The sequence below is a fragment of the Rhinopithecus roxellana genome, chromosome 10, assembly GCF_007565055.1.
Source record: "Rhinopithecus roxellana isolate Shanxi Qingling chromosome 10, ASM756505v1, whole genome shotgun sequence".
Taxonomy (NCBI): Eukaryota; Metazoa; Chordata; class Mammalia; order Primates; family Cercopithecidae; genus Rhinopithecus; species Rhinopithecus roxellana.
Genome location: NC_044558.1, coordinates 57,091,384 through 57,112,856, shown reverse-complemented (window position 1 = coordinate 57,112,856; position 21,473 = coordinate 57,091,384). Strand labels below are relative to the sequence as shown.

At 54.7% G+C, this 21,473-nt stretch overlaps 3 protein-coding genes and 2 long non-coding RNA genes across 5 annotated transcripts in view; 3 read left to right on the top strand and 2 right to left on the bottom strand.

The window, feature by feature from the left end:
• Window positions 1-1,590: 1,590 nt before the first annotated feature.
• HOXC4 (homeobox C4) overlaps window positions 1,591-21,473 on the top strand; it is a 61,500-nt gene continuing 41,617 nt past the window's right edge. Inside the window, exon 1 of the mRNA XM_010373872.2 lies at window positions 1,591-1,768. The gene's annotated coding sequence lies outside the window, so the exon portion shown is untranslated. The remainder of the gene's footprint in view (window positions 1,769-21,473) is intronic.
• LOC104670576 lies at window positions 1,761-3,536 on the bottom strand. Its single transcript, XR_749155.2, has 3 exons — window positions 3,421-3,536; window positions 2,585-2,661; window positions 1,761-2,270 (listed from the first exon to the last, which is right to left on the bottom strand). It is a non-coding gene; the product is annotated as an uncharacterized LOC104670576 (long non-coding RNA).
• On the bottom strand, window positions 5,769-6,759 carry LOC115900006. Its single transcript, XR_004059679.1, has 2 exons — window positions 6,452-6,759; window positions 5,769-6,017 (listed from the first exon to the last, which is right to left on the bottom strand). It is a non-coding gene; the product is annotated as an uncharacterized LOC115900006 (long non-coding RNA).
• On the top strand, window positions 6,812-10,075 carry HOXC9 (homeobox C9). Its single transcript, XM_010373878.2, has 2 exons — window positions 6,812-7,468; window positions 9,161-10,075. The coding sequence occupies exons 1-2, from the start codon at window positions 6,931-6,933 to the stop codon at window positions 9,403-9,405; spliced, it is 783 nt and encodes a 260-aa protein (XP_010372180.1). The 5' UTR covers window positions 6,812-6,930; the 3' UTR covers window positions 9,406-10,075.
• On the top strand, window positions 15,658-19,080 carry HOXC8 (homeobox C8). The gene is made up of 2 exons (XM_010373877.2): window positions 15,658-16,454; window positions 17,824-19,080. Exons 1-2 carry the CDS (start codon window positions 16,019-16,021, stop codon window positions 18,114-18,116), a joined length of 729 nt encoding a protein of 242 aa, XP_010372179.1. The 5' UTR covers window positions 15,658-16,018; the 3' UTR covers window positions 18,117-19,080.

Genomic DNA, 21,473 nt, shown 5'->3' with positions numbered 1-21,473 from the left:
GGGTGAAAAAATTTCTTCTCTTGGAGAGAAGTATTCAAACCTCTCTATGGCTCCCAGGGAAATGGGGAAGTTTCCAGAGAGGCAGGCCAGCTGGTGGGAGGCAGGCAAGGGATTCCCCTAGGTTGGGAGCTCCTAGCAGCCTTTGAGTCTTCAGGCTGCCCCAGGCACACAGTCAGTTGGGGTAAAGGGTATCCCAGGCAGGGGCTGGGTGCTCAGGAGCATTTGGCTTAAAGATAGAGTCCCTGATGGGCCGAAATTCACCAATGAACGACTTCTGTGCTTTGGGTCTCTGTGCCCCCATTTCCGTTTCAGAGCTGTTGAGCTTATGTGTGGGAAGTCATAGAGCCAGGGGTTGAGGTGTCTCCTCCCCAAATCCAGAGAAATGGAGTGAGGTCTCATAGGGCCAAGGTGAGGGCCAGTCTGGTGGTCAGAGTCCATCCCCGGCCCGAGGCAGTGGATCATGGCTAAGGCGATGGTAATTATTTATTCGCTTCGCTGGAAGGGAGTCTTCAGAAGGAACAGCGTGAAGAGAAGAGAAAAAAATTACCTCTCTCGTCTGCGGATATTAAGATGGATTTTTATTTCTTAAAGGACCCTCCCCGCCGAGAGCGCATAAGCGTAAACTTAATATATGCTCCGCAGCCCAACTCCAGAAATCGCAATAAAAGTTAAAACCTCCCCTACCGGTTTTTTTTAATTATGATATGGGAAAGAGGAGCAGGATTTATAGAGCTGAACTCTCAGTGTGTGAGTGTTTGAGACTTGCGAGAGGAGGAAAAGGCAAGAGCTCGCCAAGGCGAGCCTTGGTCTCTGAGATGTCTCGTCGGCTGCTGGGGTTCCGGCTCAGCCTGACAGATCCGCTGTGGCCTCTCTGGGACCTCGCCCCGGCCCACAGCCTGGCTTCGGCTCGGAGATGCAGCCCTTCCCGAGAACAGGTGAAGAAGGCGGCGGCAGCGGGGACCGGGGGCTGCGGGTGGCAACGTCAGGGCTCAGGGCTTTGTGTGGGTCCCGCAGGGGGCGAGGTTCGAAGTCCTGGGCCGGGCCGCAGCCCGAGTGTGGCCCGGACGGCTGCGTGGCCAGGAGGGGTGTCCAGGCAGGGCGCGAGAGCACCGACAAGGTGGATTGCGTATGGACTTTAGCCGCAGACAGAGCAGAGCGGGGTCCCGGGCTGTGACCCGCGGCGAGGCGGGCAACCGGATGTTGAGTCTGTAGAAAGGACCTTGAGGTCCGCTGGGTGTTTGGGCTGCCGTGGGGGCGGCGGCCCAGAGTGTGGAGCACGCGGCGCACCGGGCGCGGCGGTCAGCGTGGGCGAGGCAGCAGGCCCTGCACACCTCTGCAGCTGCCGGGCCGAGTCCGGGACGTCTGAACTGATGCCGACCAATGGTCACAGCATGAAAAATAAATGCAATGGACGGTCTATCTTTCTTTTCTTTTCCACGTAAGAGGCCCTTTCTTTTTTCTCTCTTTCGGAGATACTTGGATTTGGTCCAGAGCAGGTTGCCCGCGGGAGGGCCCCGCGAGCGGCAGCGCGCGAGGGAGGGAGAGAGAGGGAGGGCGAGAAGGAAGGAGGGAGGGAGGGAAGGAGGGCGGGCGGCGGCGGCCGTGGTGGCCGGGGCTTCCCTCCCCAGGCGGGAGGCGGCTGTCCTGCATCTATGGCCGTGGGGAGCGGAGGAGCAGGTAACGAAGGCGCTTCTGAAGCGGGATTGGACCAAACCAGAGGGACCGAGTCTTCTGGGTCTCTCTGCCTGAGGCCCTGGAGGGAGAGAAGGTAGGGAGATCGGCGCCCGCCGGGCCTGGCAAAGAGGCCTCCGGAAATGTTGAACCTGTATGTGATCTCAGGCTCACACTCATGTTGTGGGTCTGTCTGCCTCAGGAGATGCGGTTTGCCTTTCTGTCTGAGACGCCCCAAACCCTGAGCTCTCCTTCCCAAGGCTGGAAAAAAAATCAGGAAAAACGGCGGAATTTGCACTTTCATTCATTGGGTTCTCTGCAACTCAGCGGGGCTGGTTAAGGCGCCCCCAAGTTGGAAGGGCGCTTTGCTTCTGTTTTCTGGATGCAGAGTCCTCTGACTCCCTCTGCCACGGGTTGAGTTTCCGGCTCCAGGTTCGCGTGTCGCCCTGAGGTTTGAGGCCAGACAGCTCGCAGTCGGGCAAGGAGGGCGGGGGAGAGACGAGCGGTTCTGGCCCCTTAATTGTACTTCGGACCCGTATTGTCTCTCCTTTCGCCACCTCCGCGTCCTCAGTCTGGGCTCCAAAGTCACTGCAAATTTCCTTGCGACACATACATCACACAAAAGATCAGGTAACAAGGCGCTCAGGGCCATTGGGCCTCCGGGCAGGGCAGGGAGCGGCTCTAGCTCTGGGGCGGCTCCCCCTCCAGCCACTCCCAGGCTGGAAAACCAGACCATGTTGGGGGAGCCGGAAATAGCCCCGTTTGCTGCGGAGCGGCAGGGCGGGGGCGCCGGCGGGAATGCAGGCCCGGCAGGCCGTGGCGTTGAGAGGGCCACGTTCACAGGCCCTGGGGATTTCACTCCTGCTGGGCTTGGGGACCTGACTCCTGGCGTGTAGGGATCCCAGATACCCACCTGGGGTGGGGGCAGGACGCGGGTCTCCTCGCGGCAGGCCAAGAGAACTCAGTTTCTGCTTCCAGCGCAGGCCTTAGCTAGGAGGAGTTGTGTGTGGGTGTGTTTTTCCCAACAAAGAGGGATCAGGAGAGAGAAGGGGGGAAAGTAGAGGGGAACTGGGGAGGGGGCGGGGAGGGGGAGAGGGCAGTGGAGAGGTGAAATGAGCCCATTTCAGGGGGAGAAGGAAAATGAAAGCAAATGGAGTACGGCCTTCTCCGCGCAGGGCGGGTGCTGACGAGCCGGGAGCGGGCTCCCTGCCTGCGGCAGCCGGGATGGCCTGCTGGGGGCACGGGAGAAAGCCTGTTTTAAATTTAATCCGAACTTGACGGTGTGGATTGAACCGGAGGGAATTTAAATCACTAAAAGGAAGGCGCGGGGCAGGGGGAGGAGACGACTCTAACCTGTCTATCTTTCTGCCTGTCCTTCCCACGGTGCTAGTTTGGTTATGGCTGCAGCTGCCCAGGTTTCAGGTGATGGAATAAGGGTGCCCCTCCCCCTCAGGGGTCTCCCCTGTGCCCAGTGAAGTCTTTAGGGGTTAGGAAGGAACTCTAAGAAACAGAGCAAATGCACAGCTGCGAGCTAAAGCTGGGGTTTCCCCCTCCCCAATAAGAACTCCCAGTGGCCTCCGGTCCCTGGGTTTGCCCCAATGGTGCTGAGGAAAATTGAAGGGACTGTGTGGGTGAGGGGGAGTCTAGAGTATGGCAGAAGATTCAGAAGGAGTAACTGAACCCCAGGAAGACAGACCTTCCTTCTTGGTGCCCCCATATACTTTGTGCCCCGCCCCCGCACCTACAAACCTGGATTTGAGGGAAATCTGCAGGTCCGCTTCAAAGCCCTGGTTTGCCACCCACCCCCCTCCAAATGTGGAGAATGGGGGCTACAGGCCATATGCAGTTGTGGACCTGCGGAACCTCCGCCCAGTGGACTCCGGGACTCCCAGCCTCTTCTAGCCCCCCTCCCCAAGGCCGCCTCTCTTCGAAAGGCGCAGGGAAAATGAGGCATTGGCTGGGAAGAGGCTGTGGGCGAGGCCTGCTTCCTGATCCGCAGTCGTGCCTGCCTCTGAGTGGGAAGAGTTCGGAGTTCATACTCCCGGGAAAAAAAACAAAATAAAATAAAGAAAAGCGACAGTCTCCTTGGTTTCACAGGGGATTTCATGGCAGCAGGGATCCCGCCAGTGATCCTCACTGCCCGCTGCTGCCGCCTCCGCAGAGTGGGCAGGCAGAGTGCTCAGGCAGCTCAAGAGTTGAAAAGAAGGAGGTGTTCAAAGGGGGTAGGAGAGAAGGGGGCGTCTCTTTACAGCCCCAATGTCTATTTGAGGAACTTTCCCAAATAGCAGAGGCCCATAGGGGAGGCTCCTTAGGGACTCTTTCCTCCAGGAAAGCTGAGGCTGGGGCAGCTGGCCTTGTCGCCAGGAGAAGACGCAAAGGAGGAGCGGGCGTGAAACCTCTTTCCTCTTCTGTTTCTTCGCCCCTTGACTAGAGCAGGGCTCAGCCCCCAGCCGCCTGAGCGGCTGTCTGGGCCAATATGGGGTTCTATATCCTGGAGGCCTAGTGTACCCACCCGAGCAAGTCTCCTGGGAGGGGCAGGAAAGGAGGCCTCTTCCGCCTTTGTGTCCAGACAGAAGTGGCTGCCGCGCCCGGAGCCGGTCCCGCGGCAAAGGCCCGGCAAGCCTGCGGGCTGCACAATGCCACGGCTGCTCCGCCAGCTCGCCCCTGCCCCGTCCTGCCTGCGTACGGCCGCACTTCCTCCGCCTCCCTCTCTGCACGCCTGCCTTTCCCGGCTCTCCTATCTCTTTTCGTCTTGCCTTCCTTCTTTAATTCTCCCCCTTTTTTCTCTTTATTCTAATGCTCCGTTTCCTTCTTTCCTCTCTTGGGCCTGGCTCCGTGTTTCAGTTGGTCTGTCCCAGGCTGTCTCGGGTTCAGTCTCTCAGACTCTGTCCCCTGATGCCCTCTTGGTCGCAGTCTGGCCCCGGGCCCCGCTGAGGGCTAAACGTCTCTGCTCATCGCTGCCAGCAGCCGCCCAAGAGCCGGGCGGGGTCCTCAGCCGCCCTGGGCTGGGGGAGGTGCTGGCTGCACTGGGGATTTGGAGAAAGCCTCGGCAGGGGTACTGGAACCTTCTGTCTTTTCCTTGAACTAGTGAGGGAGATTTTTTGATTGACAGCTAACCCAACTCCATCAAGGCCAAAGAGATATTCTGTTTCTTGTTGTAAGTTGGGTTTCCCAGCTCAGTCCAGCTCAAGGGAGGGGAAGACAGTGGCGCCAAGGAGCTGAACCCCCAAGTAGCCTCTCCCCAACCAAACACATCCTTCATCCTCCCCCATGCGTTGAAATCGCAGCCTCGTTAAACCGCCCCGCTAGACCGAAAAGGAAAAGGAAAGAACGGGAGAGGGGGAGGAGCAGAGACTTGGGAGGGGGCCTATGGAGCTGGGGTCGGTGCTGCCAGCTGCAGCTGTCTCCCCCCAACTTTCCTCCCCCGCAACACACATACTATACACACTCTCCCCAGCCCTTCTCCACCCCACAGGGGAAAGATCCACAGAGATGCAGGAGAAAACTAGCCCCCGCCCCCACCCCTGGCATTTGGTCCCCTCCTGGGGACAGGACAGGCAAAGAAGGGCAGGCGTGGCTGGGTCTGGGAAGACTCCTACCCTGCCGCCTCCAGAGCCTGCATCTCAGCCTCAGCTCCTGCCTATTTTCCCTGGCCACAGACTGGGACTCTTCCTTTCTGACCCTGAAATTGCACCCCTCCTTCAAATTCACTCTACTCTGCCTCAGTGCACCATATCTCTGGAGGCATCACCTGTCCCTTCCCCCCCCCAGCCAACCTCCATGCCCCCTCTTCTTCACCCACACTGATAATTTCCTACTTGACTAAAGCCCCCCTTTACTACACCACCATGGGACAGTCTGATGGAAAGCAGAGGGCTGGGCACAAACCCTCAATTGAAGGAGGAGGGTAGCAACCAACTTATTGGGGGGAGGAATCCAAGTTGTCTGATATTCCTCTACAATCACACTGCCCCCTCTGGAATTCCTGCATCCGACCCCAAAGAAATTGCTTTCTCCCGTCCCTCCGTTGCTTTTTTCCCGTTCCAAAAACAGCCTACAATTTTATTTAATGAAAGACACATTTATGAACAATCAAATGATCCTCATAAAAATTTTATTGAAGGACGTAAAAACAAGCTACTTGCCCACGACCGAGGTCGCTCTCTTGCCTTGCCCGCTCTCACCCTGGCTCTCTGCAGTCAGAGCCCAGGAGTGACTTCTTTTTTAGGGGGTGGGGGTGGGGGAAGTGTCGCAGAGATGGAGTTGGGGGCAAAGGAGGGTGAGTAGGAAGATGGGATGGGGACGCCCCACTTAAGTTGTGTGGATCTCTCCTACACTTCTTCAAGCTGGCAAAGAAATAAATATAGACAATAAATTTAAAATAAAGGCGCCTGTATATCTGTGCCAAAGCAAAAAGAAGACTTTTGAGGCTGCTGATAAAGGTGTATGAAATCCTGAGGTTCTACCCCTCCCACCCAGGGAGCACCTTTCCCAGGCTTCCCCAACCCAGATTTGGGGGGCTGAGTTGGCCAGTGGCAGAAGAACGCTCCCCTTCCCTCCTTCCTTCCCTGTATCTCAGCTTCCCCAGTCCCCTCCCACCCTCCCTCCCTCACCGCTGCTGCTGCTTCTGAAAGAAATACATACATACACACTATTTAAAAACGCATTTTTAAAAGCCACGTTCCGAACTGACAATCGCTGATCTCGGCTCGCGCAGAGACTGCGGGAGCGTCGGGGCCGACAGAGACGGATTACGTCAAGAAATAGTTCCTCCACCTACCTCGGTCGGCCTCCCCGCCCCTGCGGGGCTCCCGCGCCCAGCTCGGCCCTTGGGGTCCGAGAACCCTGGCTTCGGGGACTGGCATTTTCACCCCATTAAAAAATCCTCATGGTTGGGGGGAGGCCATCTGCTTATGGGTGGACATGGGCACAGGGGCTTCTCAGATGAGCTAGGAGCCGTCCTGAGCGGGTGACCGGTGCCTTGGGTCCAGAGTTCCGGACCCCCAGGAAATCGCAGGTCGCGGGGAGCAGCAGAGGGAAGGGGGTGGGAGAGGGGGAAAAAAAGCAAGGAAAAAAAAGCCCCTGCGCATTGATCCGCGCCGTATTTTTGGGTAAATACGATCACGTGGGGGCCGGGGAGCCAATGAGCTGCGGGGAAAAGGCTGGAAAAATAATTACCTGCCTTGATTGTTCTGTGAGCAGATAAAAAGTACATATACAGTTCATACAATAATCTTATGTATGTAAAACCCCGTTACGATGTCGGCGACGGGGCCCATCAGTAACTATTACGTGGACTCGCTCATCTCTCACGACAATGAAGACCTCCTAGCGTCCAGGTTTCCGGCCACGGGGGCTCACCCCGCCGCCGCCAGACCCAGCGGTTTGGTGCCGGACTGTAGCGATTTTCCGTCCTGTAGCTTCGCGCCCAAGCCGGCAGTGTTCAGCACGTCGTGGGCGCCCGTGCCCTCGCAGTCGTCCGTGGTATATCACCCGTACGGCCCCCAGCCCCACCTCGGCGCCGACACGCGCTACATGCGGACTTGGCTCGAGCCGCTGTCCGGCGCCGTCTCTTTCCCCAGCTTCCCGGCCGGGGGCCGTCACTACGCCCTCAAGCCGGACGCCTACCCCGGGCGCCGCGCGGACTGCGGCCCGGGCGACGGCCGCAGCTATCCAGACTACATGTACGGCTCGCCCGGGGAGCTGCGCGACCGCGCCCCGCAGACACTGCCCTCGCCCGAGGCGGACGCGCTCGCCGGCAGCAAGCACAAAGAGGAGAAGGCCGACCTGGACCCCAGTAAGTTGGGAGCAATTTTCCTTTACAACCGGCGCGGGAGGGGAGGGGAGGACGGGCGGGGGCAGCCGGATTACAGCCCTCCCGAACCGTGCAGGGAGCTCGGGAGAGGGGCGAGGGGGCGAGGACTCAATAAAAGCGAATTACCTTGGGGAGCTTTCAGGGGCTGGAGGTCTGAGAAGGGGGCCCAGGGAGACAGGTTGGGAGAGGGCCGAGGGGAGCTCCTCTCTCAGGAGATGGCTTTGATGAGAGACCCCTGCCCCCTCCTCCCAGCCCAGGCTTTTTGGCTCAGTCACCACTTTCGAAGAAATGCAGACAGGGCCAGGGGATGGGACTGGGGGCGAGGTTCAGTTTATGATTTGAGATGGGATGGGGAAGAGGTGAGGAGGACACTGGGGGCACAGAGGAGATACCCCCAGCGAGAAGAATTATCCCTGCTTCCCAGTCAGCGTGGAGGTCCTCACCCCACTAGAGATTCATAAAACAGAAGGTCCATGGACTTCTCCCCCAGGAGCACTTGGTGAGGGGTCTGAGATATTCCGAAGCCTGGGAACTTGGGGAGATCAGGACTTTCAAAGAGAAGTGGGGACAAAAGTGGGGTCTGAGTCTCCTTAAACTTGAGAACCCTCTTCTGAGGGTCTTGGAGGTTAAGGGTTGAGAATGGGGATCAGGGATAAGGAGTGGGCATCACCCCAGATTAGAGAATTCTACACACACACACACACACACACACACACACTCCAATCAGGGAGACAGGCACCTTCTGAGGATTGCACAGGAGGGCTAGGGTGGGGGGCAGGTGGGAGCTGCAGGGCCAGAAGAAGGGGAAAGAAGGAGAAACAGCAGGGGAGGGGGTGCAGCCCCCTGGGTGTGAGGAAGTGTCTGGGGGAGTCCCAGGAGGGGGCTGCAGGAAATCTTTTCCTCCAGCCCCATAAGGGGCCAGGGCCTAATTATACCCCTCTGAAGGCTTCCCTCCCTGCCCTCAGCTACTCCCATAAACCTGAAATTGGAGGCTTGGCTCCTGCAGAGCCTGTCCTAGGGCTGGCAGGAGGGGGGCACTGGAGGCCAAACAGGAAAACTAAGATATAGGGGAGCCTGTCCCCAAGGCCAGCAGCTCTCTGGGGAGAGGAGAAAGACTTTTCCCGTTTCAGCATCACCCTGAGAATTCGCCTCAGCAGGGTTGAACTCCAAGCGGGAGGAGGGTGCTGCAGAGGGAGGTGAGGGGTTTAGGGACTCTCAGGGTCAGGAAGCAGAACTGCTAAAATTTCAGGACTTGGTCGTGGGCTGGGAGGATGGGAGGGGGCAGAGGAGGAGGGAAGTGGGGAGGAGAGAGACCTTGCTATAAAAATAAAAAACAAGGGAGAGAAGCGTTTATGGGCCTATGAAACGGTTGGGAATTTGGACTTTTTATGAGGATATTCTCAAATTACTACTCTTGAAGCTGAGGACCAGATTGGAGGGGCTTTGATAGCTTTGGATTTCCTACAGTTTTAGGTGCTGGAAACTGAAAAGGGGGAAGCTAGGGAGGGGACAGAATGCAAAACAAGGAAGGAGGAAAATTCCTAAAGCAAAATGTGTCCAAATTCAGGTTCAGTTATTGCGTTTGGGGAGCCTGGCTGAGTCTGGGGGTAGAGTAGCAGAAGTCCTGGGCTGGAAAGGGGCTCCACTGACCCCTGCTTGTGTTTGGCCCTCCAGGCAACCCCGTGGCCAACTGGATTCATGCCCGCTCCACGAGGAAGAAGCGCTGCCCCTACACCAAGTACCAGACGCTGGAACTGGAGAAGGAGTTTCTCTTCAATATGTATTTAACCAGGGACCGTCGGTATGAGGTGGCCCGGGTTCTCAATCTCACCGAGCGGCAGGTCAAAATCTGGTTTCAGAACCGAAGGATGAAGATGAAAAAGATGAATAAAGAGAAAACCGACAAGGAGCAGTCCTAAACACTGCCCAGCCTGCTGCCTCAGCACAGCCAAGGGAAAAACAAAAACCCCACAAAATACCCCAACACAGGCGGGGGAGAGACGAAAAAGAAAAGGAAAGAGCAAGATAGAGAAAAGCCAATCAGCTTAAAAAGAAAAAAAAGGAAGGGGAAAAGAAAACTCTTGCGATTTGGGAGGGTTCAGTGTTGAGATATTGGTGTTTTAGAGTTAGTTCTACCCAGCGAGGAGGAGGCGGGGAGAGAAACTGCGTTCTCTTTCCCCAGCGCAACCGAAATAAATGACACACACAAATGTGATTTTTTTTCTCCTTTCTTCAGAGAAGCCAGTACTTGAATTGCTATATTTCTATTTTTTCCCCCTGTATCGTATTTGGTCCAGGCCATCCCTCCCCGGGCCTGGGGCGCTCTGCGTGCAGATTTTGTACAACAACAAAAAAAAGACACACACACATACATCATAATGATTCTCAGCCCAGGAGCTGAGGGGCGAGGGCTGGGGACCACGCGGCGGGCTGGGTCGGGCCGTGCAGGCCGGCAGCTTGGGCTGAACATAGCAGTGTTTCTTCTCATCCCCAGCGTTTGTCCCCAGCGTCCATCCTGTAACGTGCTTCTGTTTGTTATGGTAGAACAGCCCTGTGTTAATATATCGAAGTCACTTAAAAAACCAGAAACCCAACTGTATCCAGTTCTCGTTATTTCTCCTCCCTATGGTTCCCAGTCTGCTGTTGTGGAGGAGACAAGTGCTCAGGTCGTCTAGCGGAGGCTGGAGCCAGAGAATGGGCTCCTTCTACCTTGGAAGGGCAAATGCCTGCTGCTTCTCTCCAGTCAGGGAGGGGTGGGGGGGCTCTGGGGGCGGGGTGGAGGCTGCTGAGGCCCAGGCCCAGCTTGTGCTTGCCCCGGCTGGCTGCCTACAAGTTTCCTGGTGGCTAGATGGAGTGCGGGGGAGAGGCACGGCATGAATGGCTTTCCTTGGCTGTAATTAATTGTAATAATTTATGAGTACAAGAGATCGGAGGGAAGAGATAGGTGAAGATGAAAGTTGGGTGCTGGGTGAGGGCCCAGGCTGGATTCTTGCCTGGCTGCATTGGTGCTTTGGTGCTTCCAGGGATGGCTGGGAAAAAAGGCTGGGAGGGGGTGTGCGACTAGTAGGAAGGCCAGGCAGGCCTCAGGGAGCAAGACAGGCACTGGGGACTGCAGTGGGAGAAAGAGAAGAAAAACAGAGAGTGAGAGAGAAGAGACGGGACATGGAAGGAGAGAGGAAAGAAAAGGAAGAAAGGAAAAAAGCAAGGAAGGAGAAAGATGGCAAAGCCAATACAATCAGAATTAGATGTAGTTTCTACTTCTCAATGCAGTCTCAGCTCCTCTCTGTCTTCTAGTTCTTTTCTTCCCAATTTCTGTCTCCCCTACTCTGGTATTTAGTTTGAATGTTTGTCTAGGGGTGACTGGGTCATGTTGTGCAGCTGCAGCATTTCTGGGGGATGGTGTGCCCAAGGCCCAAGGAAGCTGGCCAGAGATTAGCCAGGAGTGGGTGCTCCCTGGTGGCTGTGGGACCCCAAGCGCAAAGGTGTGGGGATGTGTGTGTAACAGCCCGGTGGGGCTGATCGGCTGTACTGTACCCCAGAGCGCCTTCCTAGAACCAGCAGTTTTAATCTGCTAATCAGAAGCAGACATAAGCTGCGGGTATGCCTCGGCCCAGCGCCCCCTTTCTCGGAAATCCCCCAATCTGGAAAGTATTAAAATCAGGCTGTTTGAAATATAGAAATATAGTCCTTTAATATCTCAAGCTGCCCATTCTGCCAAAGGTGCAGGATGTCGCTCTGAATATTTGGGGGATACCTCCGTGAAAAAAAAAAATTAGAGACCCCAGCCCATGTGCTGCTCCCCGTAGCATCACCTTACAGGATGGTGAGACACTTGTAGGGACCAGCCCCTTCCCCATCATTTGAATCTCCTACTCTCTCCTTCTATTTAAAAACTCCAATTTCGGTGACTGGAGGAAGGTAGGAAGGGGTGAAAATTTTGTTTCGATAATAGTGGGGGGCAATCAAGTCGCAACAAGGGACTTCGCAGTCGCTGAAGCACCAGCTCCTCTTTCAAGCTTAGGAGACCGCCTGCCCAATTCCAGAAGCATTGTTTTCTTGGTCCATTTGAAAGGTGCTTTGCCTATAGTTTTTCTCCTTCCTCACACCTCTCTTTGGCCATTTTGCTGTTCTGGAACTCGGACTCCTGTTCCCCACCCAGTGGAGGCCAAGACACCCCTCTCTCCCCTGGTCGGGAGAGCCAGGATGCGGGCTTCTCTCCCAGACCGAGAGCGGCGTTTCCGGGCTTCCACCCCGCCCCTGCTCCCAGGCTCTGTCGCCTCCCCTCAGCGTCCATCAGCGCGGCCTGCTTCCTGCAGCCGGCCTGAGCGGCCTTACTGCGGGCAGGAAGGAGGGCCGCGGGCTTGGAAGACCCTGAGGAAATCATGGGATGCAGAGCAGGCCCACCCGGCCCGGCCCACTGTTCAATCCCAGCCCAGCCTGCAGGTCAGGATTGGAATCATTTTTTATTCGCTATCATTTACGAATTAAAACAACAACACAACTTGCATCTGGGGAAAGAAATGAAAGCTGGGGGTAGAGAGGGGCTAGCAAACGCCCTCTTCCCCTAATCTTCCCCTCCCACCTCTCCTCTGCTCCTTTGTCAGAATCACAAAACCCTAAAGGTTGTTCCACTTGGGAAGGCAGCGGATAGGTACATTTCCGCAGCCCCGAAATGCCACTTTTATGGCGCTGTTTGTCTCCCTGTTCTGAGTTCTGAATGGGGCCGAACAAAACAGCAGCGCGGAGCTGGCTAGACGTCTGGGCTTAATTGTTTTATGGTTTAAATAAGGTGGACACTCTTCCCTTTGAAATCGGATTATAGGAATGTTTTGTCTATGGCTCACGGAGAACAGGACCTCACTGGCTGAGAGGGAGAGGTGGTGAGCGCGCGCGCGAGAGGGATGGGCTACAAACCAGGGGTCAAACAGCCTGGAGAAGTCAGAGTCCCACCCCAAAGGCCTGCAGGAGGCGGCGGAATAGTCGGTGCGGGGCCAGCATCAGGGTAAGAGGAGCGAGGACTTTAGGGTGCGCGCCACGGGCAGGCGGTCGTGGGAGCCTCGGAGCGTGCATCCGCGTTCGCGGAGATGTTCCAAGCCCAGAAATGTGCCTGAATGGGGGTAGATCGCGGTAGTTGCTTTGCTTAGAGTCTCTTAATTCGAGAGGGAGGGTAACAAAAAGAGAAAACAGTGTGGAACCTTTCACAAGGTTTTATTTCAAGAACTTAGAAAACAAAAGAACAGCAGTCCTGGGGCAACTCCCTTCCCGGGAATCTCTCCCCTGCGCACCCATCTGGAGGTTCCTTCCTCCCACTTCCCACCTTTGGGGTAAGCCTGGGACCTCTGTTAGCTTTTTCCCAGTCGGACTGCATTGGAGCAAATGGACGCGAGGTGGCGCTGTTGCTCAATGATAGAGGCGGCCGTGCCCCGGGCCGCCCTGGCCGCACTGACATTTGAGGCCCGGCCCGCAGCCGCTGCGAGAAGGCCCCGCGCCTCTGCCGGCCCGGCCCCACTGACTCTGAGCAAATCAATCCTCTCACCTGCGAGGTGTAAATAATTCGCGAGTGGCAGCGGGAGATGGGACCTCGCTCTGGCAGCGGACTCAGAAGGCTCGGGAGGGCAGGCATCAAAAATAATCGCTTTGTGGAGGAGATAAGTGCAAAGCAGGCAGCGAGTAATTAACACAAAAAGGCAGAATGACCCGGACAAACGAACATAAATCCGTGGTACCTATGAGGGCGGTGCAGGCTTCGGGGAGAGGGACAGAGACGGCCTCGGCGAGGATGGCTGCTTTCGGTTCCTTTATTTCCAGGCTCGGGGAGCGAAATAAACCAGATAACGTGTAAAAGAAAGCAAACAAACAAATGAAAGAATGGCGAGGAACCCCTAAAAGGGGAAACCAAGTCCGGCCAGGGGTTGCGGGACTGGTGGGCTCTCCGGGCAGGCGGCGGTGGCGGCACACTCGGGACAGTCGCATTCCAAGACACAAAGGCCCGGAAGAATAGCTCTCTGGCAGGGTTTTCGCTGGACCATAAAATGTCGAAATATCCCCCCACCCCACCCCCTAAATGATAAGGCGCAGGCCCCAGAGCGGATCCAGCCCTCTGGGCCTCCTATTTCCAGGCTGGGAAGAGAAAGTATTTATGACAGTCTCCAGTGACCCAGATGCTGGGAGCCCAGAGTCCACTCTGTTCATCGCAGCACCCGAAGAGCAGGCTCAGAAAAGTCAGGGCTGAAACCAAAGCTGAAGTGAGCAGTGGTAGGGGTAGAAACGCCCTGTCCTGACTCCCACTGTTCTGGACCCTAGGGAGGCCTGTAGCCCTGGCACAGCCCTCTTCTGACCCTTCCCTCCTGCTGCTCCAATGCCAGAGTTCCGGGTGTCTAAGAGTTTGGGCAGCTCCTGATATGGGGGTGGGATTCCCCGAATGCAGGGGATCCTGGAAGGAGCCTGCACCAGTGAATCTTCTTTGGGAATTTGACAGAGAGTGGCCATTTCCCCAGCAATTAGTTAGATAATAGAGGGACTGGGTTGGGTGGGGGGAGGTGTTCATTCTCTCTAAACCATCCTGCCCTGAACCGCCATTCCTTTTTCCATCTCCAGAGCTGGGCTCCGGATAAGGAAGGAAAAGATCTGGTTGCCTAACCACCTCCTTCCTCATCCAACCCTGAAACCCCCAGGATGTGGAAGAAAAACAGGTAGCATTTTGTTTTCATAATGCAAAGACCTAAAGATTCATCTGTGTTTGTCAGGCATGTGTGCATGTGTGCCTGGGTGTGCACATGTGCGCACAGTGTCTATGAGGTGGCAGGGATGCTTCCAGGCATGTGTGTGCTAGTTTACACTGAGCATGGACTTGATGTGTCTCAGGGTGAGAAACAGCACGTACAGTGTGTGTGTGTCCTGAGTGTGCTCCAGGATTTCCTGGGTGTAACAACCTCACACACTAGTGAGGGAGAGGACTGGAAAAATAATTCTTATTCATCTTTTTCATTTGTATGCACACAACACGCATGTATTCTCACTTTCTCCCTTTTTCTCTCTATCTGTGTTAAGGCCAAATCACTGTACACACTTATGGCCAGAGAAGGGTGCTGATGGACTAAGGTTCTTTAATCCATTAGAATTAACTTAAATGTATTCAGTCTTGGGGTTGGGGGAACCCTCCAGGGAAAGTGTGGATAAATATTTAAAGAGTGTCTGTTGACAGTTTCCATCCACATCCTGGCCTGGGCAGCCTGCCTGGGGATGAGGGGGCTGCAGTGAAGCCAGGGGCCCCACCAGGCTGAGCTGGCATTTCCTCTGGCATGGGGGTATGTGGGGACAAGTAAGAGGCCTGCTCCAGTCCCCTTCAACTCAGATGCAAATAGTCTCCTAAGAAGAAATGTCCTGAATCAGCCCAGCTAGAAGCCAGGGACACACAGCTGCCCTTTCCTTTTAGTCTCCATAAGCAGCTTTGCTCTCAGAGCCCCTAGCCAAGCTTGTGGCCATTGCCTGGGTTTCCTGCTCCATGCAGGGGCTGGTGTCTGAAAGGGCAGTGTGGCCCTGACTGGGTATATGGAGTTTTCCCCAGCCCCACCGCCTCTGACCCTCTCCTCTACCCATAGCAGGTAGCAAGAGAGTCTCCGGGATGGAAGGAAGAAGACAGAACAGATTTGGACCCTGGAGAGGGGCCAGGGGATGGAGGGTCTGATGCCCGAAGTATTTAGGGGTATGATGTGCTTGTTCCTCCTCAAAGTCTCCAGACTTAGGGACCCCCTAGGGAGCCCATCTTTTGGGTTGGGGCCCTGCTCTGGCTTGCAGGTATTCATCCCCTTGGAGATCTTATACCTGTTGAGGTAACCTGGGTTGACCTGCTGGCTCAGGTATCTCTCTCTCTCTCTCTCTCTCTGAGCAAGAAGGAAAAGAGAAGCGAGGTTGGGGGCGAGAGGCACCTTCACATCTAAATTCGTACCCTGGAAAAGCTGGCCCCAGCCATTAGCTGAGGCTGGCTCACCAGCCCCCTACACACACCACACACCCCCATCCCTCCCCCTCTCCTCCCCTCCCCTTCCTCCAGGTCCCCCCAGCCCCGTACCCCTCAACCCCCACCATCTCTCTCTCTCTCTCTCTCTCTCTCTCTCTCTCTCTCTCTCTCTCTCTCGCCTGTCTTCATGTCGTGGATTGATGAACGCGAATCGCGTGTAAGCGCCGCCACCGCCGGGAGTCTGAGGAATTCGCCTGGGCTGTTAAAGGAAAGAGCTAAGTGAGAGAGCGCGAGCTCTACCTACCGACAGTGAGGAGCGCCGTCGCCGCCGCCGCCCGCTCGCCGCCCGCCGCCGCCGCCCGCGCCCCAGCCCCGGGAGCTCTGCTGAACCGGCCGAGCTCAGCACCCAGGCGCCCCCCAACCTGCCCAGCCCCCAGCCCACCAGCCCAGCCCAGTCCCGGGGAGCCAGCCGGCCTGGGGTTTGGTCCCGGGGGGAGGGGGAGTTTCGGGGGTACCGGGCTGAGTAGTCGCGAGGCAGAGGGGAGGGGGCCGCGGGTTTTCATGTACCCAGCATGAGCTCCTACTTCGTCAACCCCCTGTTCTCCAAATACAAAGGCGGCGAGTCCCTGGAACCGGCCTATTACGACTGCCGGTTCCCTCAGAGCGTGGGCAGGAGCCATGCGCTGGTGTACGGGCCCGGCGGCTCGGCGCCCGGCTTCCAGCACGCTTCGCACCACGTCCAAGACTTCTTCCACCACGGCACCTCCGGCATCTCCAACTCAGGCTATCAGCAGAACCCGTGCTCGCTTAGCTGCCACGGAGACGCCTCCAAATTCTATGGCTACGAGGCGCTCCCCAGACAGTCCCTTTATGGGGCTCAGCAAGAGGCGAGCGTGGTGCAATATCCCGACTGTAAATCCTCCGCCAACACTAACAGTAGCGAAGGACAAGGCCACTTAAATCAAAACTCGTCTCCCAGCCTCATGTTTCCATGGATGAGACCCCACGGTGAGAAGCCTTTTCTCTTTCCCCCTTGGTCTCCCGCGCTCCGGGGTTTTCCCCCCCCTCCCTCGCCTCCTTTTTGTCTGCCTTCGCTTTTTCTCCTGGCTTTGGGGTCTCTCCCGCCCCACCCCCGTGCCTGGGTGGGTTTCTCGAGGTTGGGAAGGCTTCGCTGGGGCGGGGCAGGGAGGGGGTGCCTAGAACATTTAGGGGATTGGGGTGAAGGTGGGGGAAAGCTGGTGTGTGGCTACAAAGGGTTAAAAATCGTTTTCTCCATCTCTCTCTGTCTGTCTTTCTCTGACTCTCCCACTCCCCGTCTTTAAAGTCAAAGTTGGGGAGGTGGCTGGGAATGGTACCCTGAGTACCTTGAGATTATCAGCCTTTGGAACGAACCAGTTTCTCCAGAGGCAGGGAGCCTGGAGTCCAAGACAGTGGCCAGGCTGTCTTGGGGCAAAGGGAGACCCCTGTTTCTCTGCCCTAGCCAGAGAGTGGTGAGACTCAAAGGACAGGCTCTCTGGCTCTCTAGGGCACCCAGAGCCTCCTCTCAGAGAAACAGCCTGAGGGCCACTACCCGAACTTTTCTGTACTTCCCCCAGTTGGGAGAAGACAGGGGAGCCTGAGAGAAGGGGGAAAAAAAGAATGCTCAAAAGGAGAGGGGCCATGGAGATTAGGGGTCCCTGAGCTCCAGAAAACCCTAGCCAGCCCCCCAATCAAGGACTTGTGGGGTCTGCCTGAGACCTGCAGAGTAGCTCAGGTCATGAGCCCCTCCAAGGGTGGCCCCTCATGGCTCAATTTCGAAGTACAGGGGGAAGCGATAAAGCGACAAGTTCCGGCGGGGATGGCCCATGATTTATTTGCTGGTCTCCAGTTAGCAATCAAGCGGAGCGGTGATACATTCCAGCAGATCAATTATTTTTCGTATTGGAAAAGCATTAGGCAGAGAGAGACAAGGAGAGGGCAGTGGGCAGAGCCCCTCTTCTTTACCCACAGCTTTTTATCCTTTCTTTTGGAAGCACTCCGTCCCCAGCCTTGCTCACTAAATGCCATGCTGCACTTGTAAACAAAGCTGCAAAGGCCACTTCCTAGAATTACAGGCCTGGTGGGGGGGGGGATTCTACAGGTCTCCCCCAGCCCCTGAAAGGCCCCAGTTTCCAAACAGACCCCAGTCCCCACCCCCACCCCACCTCCCAAGGTGAAGCCAAACCAAAACAATCCCCCAACTTTCCTGCCCTTGTCTGCCTACTGCTCTAGCTAGCCTTTTCCATAGAGGGGAGGGGAACTGAGGACATCACAGAGGGGAGTTTAGAGGAGGAAGAGTGGCAAGGGAAAACCGAGCCCCCACCCAAATGTAACCAGACTGGGGTTTTCTTCTGTCCAGCTCCGGGGAGGCGCAGTGGACGGCAAACTTACAGCCGGTATCAGACCTTGGAACTAGAAAAGGAGTTTCTCTTTAATCCTTATTTGACACGGAAGCGTCGGATTGAAGTCTCTCATGCCCTGGGACTGACCGAGAGACAAGTGAAGATCTGGTTCCAGAACCGAAGGATGAAGTGGAAAAAGGAGAACAACAAGGATAAACTGCCGGGAGCCCGAGATGAGGAAAAGGTGGAGGAAGAAGGAAATGAGGAAGAGGAGAAAGAAGAGGAGGAAAAGGAAGAAAACAAGGACTAAGCAAAAAAGAGAGACCCCCCCCCTTTAGCAACTCCCTTGAAGTTTCGTTTTATGGTAGCAGATAAATTGAGAAGTTTACGACTGTCATTTGCTTTTATAGAGAATGGAATGACACTCACAACTCTAACTACCTGTCAGATACTTGCAGCTCTGGTTTTATTACCTTTGGACTTCCCCCTTCTTTATTTGTTTGGGGGCTGGAGGGGGGAGACCGAGACACAGCGAAAAGTTCGGACTCTCTGTCTCACTCCTTGCCCCACACACACTTGTCCCTGCCCCCACCCTTCTGAGTCCTTCCTGGATTTTAAGGTCTGAGACCTGGCCTCTGTGCTCCTGGGTCTGTCTCTTGCCACACTCCCACCTCCCTGCTTCTCTGGTATTTATTTTAGAGGGCAGCCCCCTTGAAATGCAGAAGAGAACTTGTGGTTTTGTTTTTATGCTAAGGCTAGTGTACTAGATGTACTTTTTTTAAAAAGGAAAGGACAGAAAAAAATGAAGAAAGGAAAGGAAGGAAAGGAAGACAAATGTAAAGAAATAAGGAAAAAAGCAAGGAATATCCCCTCCCCCTCCCCAGGGCTCCCTGCTTAGAAAACCCCCCTTGACTTTCTCTAGGAACCTGATGGAAACCTGAAGGAGATGTGGGTCTCTCCCCTTCCCACATTTCCAGAAGGGGATATAGGAGCCTGCAGTCACCCCTAAAATCCTACCTAACCATCCCATGGTCACTCGGGCCCATGCCTTCCTCTCCTTCGCTGTTTGATTTCTGTTCTGTTGGGCCCGGCTTCCTCTGAGCTACATTAGTGTTAGCGCTCAGAAATCACCATAATCATGAAAATAATAATAATAATAATAACAATAATAATAAATCTTTAACATACTACCTAAAGGGAACCTGCAATAATCTTGAAAAAGAAAAAGAGAAAAAATTTAAAATCCTGCTATAGGAGAAAAAAAGAGAAAAAAAATAAAAACCAAAAAAAGAAAGAAAGAAACCTCCAGCGTATTTTATCACTACCTATAGGAAGAAATCCTGCTTTGAGAGTATTCGTAATGCGGTTTTGTTGTCGTTTGTTGCTGCTTATTTCACTAAGAAAACCCAACAACTGAGACTGCCTAGCCCGCCGGTCCTGTGCGCTTTTATTGTGCTTCTAACCCCAGTAGAGTAGAACTAAATTGCACTGAATGTATAGTTAACTCTGTCTTGAATTCTCTGTTTATGCAACGTGCTTGAAAGGAAAAAAAAACGTTAAAAATATATCTATAATAATAATTTTTTGTCATTTGTCTTTATGTCCAGCTATGAATGTAGATTTTGTGTCCTGACAGCCCTGTTCCTTGTCCAAGTACTTTGTATTGTATACGTGAGTCATAATAAAAAAAAGAAGAAGAAAAATAATAGAAGCTGGAATGACTTGGTTTTTCTCCATAGCTCTTCCCCATTCTCTACCCTCTCCCTCCTTATCCCCCTGTCCAGCTCTCTGGAAATGGTCTGCTTCACTGCTCTGGCTTTGGGGTTGAGAAACTCATGTGGAGTGAAGCCTGGGAATTGAGAAAGCATGCTGGCCTGGGAGGGAAGGTGAAAGGGGTGAGGGGTTGAGAAGAGGAAGAGGAACAGTCCATTGGTTGAGAGAGGAAGCAGTCTATAGGTATGCCCTTGGGGGAATCTTGGCTCCAAACAAAGTGGGTTTCCAGATGCCAGGATCCCAATGGGAAGAAAGATTTCCTCACTCATCCACCCTCCTCCTCCTCAGCCCTAGGCTGGGCCCAGACAAAGAATCTGCCCTATGCAACTATGACTTTTTCTTCCAGGGTCTGGGGCTAAGAATGTGATAGTGGGGTTCCTTCTGATCTCCACATGCCCCTTGTGGCCAGACCTTAGCACCCAGCACCCAGCACTAGAATAGTGAACCAAGTGGGAATGTGTGAGGCTCAAGGCAACTGGCTGGCCTGTATGCAGGGCTTGCCTGAAGATGCCTGAAGATGGGAGATGCTAAGAATGGAGGATGAGGAAGCTTAAGCCTGAAGGAGAGGAGAAAGGAAGGGGAAAGTAAGTAAGCTTCTAGGTGACCAGCCTGAGCCCACATCCTGAAATTCATATTCAATCCTCTGCACAGGAGGATTGTCATCACTGTCATTCAGCCTGCTTGTGTGCACTCCAACTTCTGTTCAGGCTGTTTAAAGTCCACTCCCTGCTTCACCTTGACAATTGGGCAGGTTACCCAGCCCCCATAGTGTGAGCCATTGGCCTGGAAGATGGGCCTGCTGAGTGGACAGCCTGCCACCCCAGCCACAGCGCGGTAAGAGGGAATCTTTACTGGTATCTTCATTCCCCAAAATGAAGAATTGAAGGCTCAGGGACCCAGGGGGTAGAAGGGTCTCTCACTTCTCTCTGGAGAGTCCTGGACTTAAAAATTCTGTTTATGCCAGTAAGATTCTGGTCAAATAATCCCAAATTCCAGAGATACAAGTCTTCTGACTCAGTCAGGAGAGGGGAAAAGGGAGGGGAGGGATCTTCTGGTCTTAAAAACCAGACCCCCAAAGGCTGAAATATTTTTGAGGCCAGATTTTCTTTCTTTCCTCTTCTCTTCTCTTCTCTTCTCTTCTCTTCTCTTCTCTTCTCTTCTCTTCTCTTCTCTTCTCTTCTCTTGTCTTCTCCCTCCTCCTCCTCCTTTTTCTTCTTCCTCCTCCTCTCTTCTTCTTCTTCTTCTTCTTCTTCTTCTTCTTCTTCTTCTTCTTCTTCTTCTTCTTCTTCTTTTCTTCTTCTTCTCTCTGCCCCCCACTCCTCTCTCTCTCTCTCTCTCTCTCTCTCTCCCCCTCCCCCCCTCCCCTCCCCACCGCTCATCTATCTAGCTCCTGGTCAATGATTTTCCCAGACCTAGGCCCAGGCCAACTCTTGTTTTGTGTAATTTCACCCGGGTCCCAGTCCCTGGCCCCCACGCAAATCTGGCCTGAAAATCGAGCCTGTGTACAGAATTGAGTCGGACTTCCTTCACAGGGGACTCCTGCAGCCCGAGAAAGGTTGTGAATTGGAAGCACACGCTGTAGGCAGCTGGGGCAGCTTTGAGTAGGAGCTCCGGGAAATCTACCCTAACTAGGGTCCCTGCTGTGAGCAGCGGCACCAGCCAGGTAACCCTGTTCTCAGTGGGAGACACCGGTTACCCACCAGGGAGGCCAGAAAAGAGAGCATTTCGCTACGACCTCGGGCCTTCCCACAGGCGTGTCCTCCATACTCCGAGGGGCGGCCGAGGTTCCGTTTCGTTTTTAAACGTGGAATTATGATTGCTGTTAATAAAAATATCTGGCCCAATAGCCTAGTGGGATGAACCTAGCATTAAATGGCTCCGAAGGGCCTCGCCG

Coding starts and splice junctions, on each gene's coding strand:
- HOXC9 (XM_010373878.2), top strand. CDS start 6,931: ATGTCGGCGACGGGGCCCATCAGTAACTATTACGTGGACTCGCTCATC. Junction 7,469..9,160: donor GAAGGCCGACCTGGACCCCA/GTAAGTTGGGAG, acceptor TTGGCCCTCCAG/GCAACCCCGTGGCCAACTGG.
- HOXC8 (XM_010373877.2), top strand. CDS start 16,019: ATGAGCTCCTACTTCGTCAACCCCCTGTTCTCCAAATACAAAGGCGGC. Junction 16,455..17,823: donor TCCATGGATGAGACCCCACG/GTGAGAAGCCTT, acceptor TCTTCTGTCCAG/CTCCGGGGAGGCGCAGTGGA.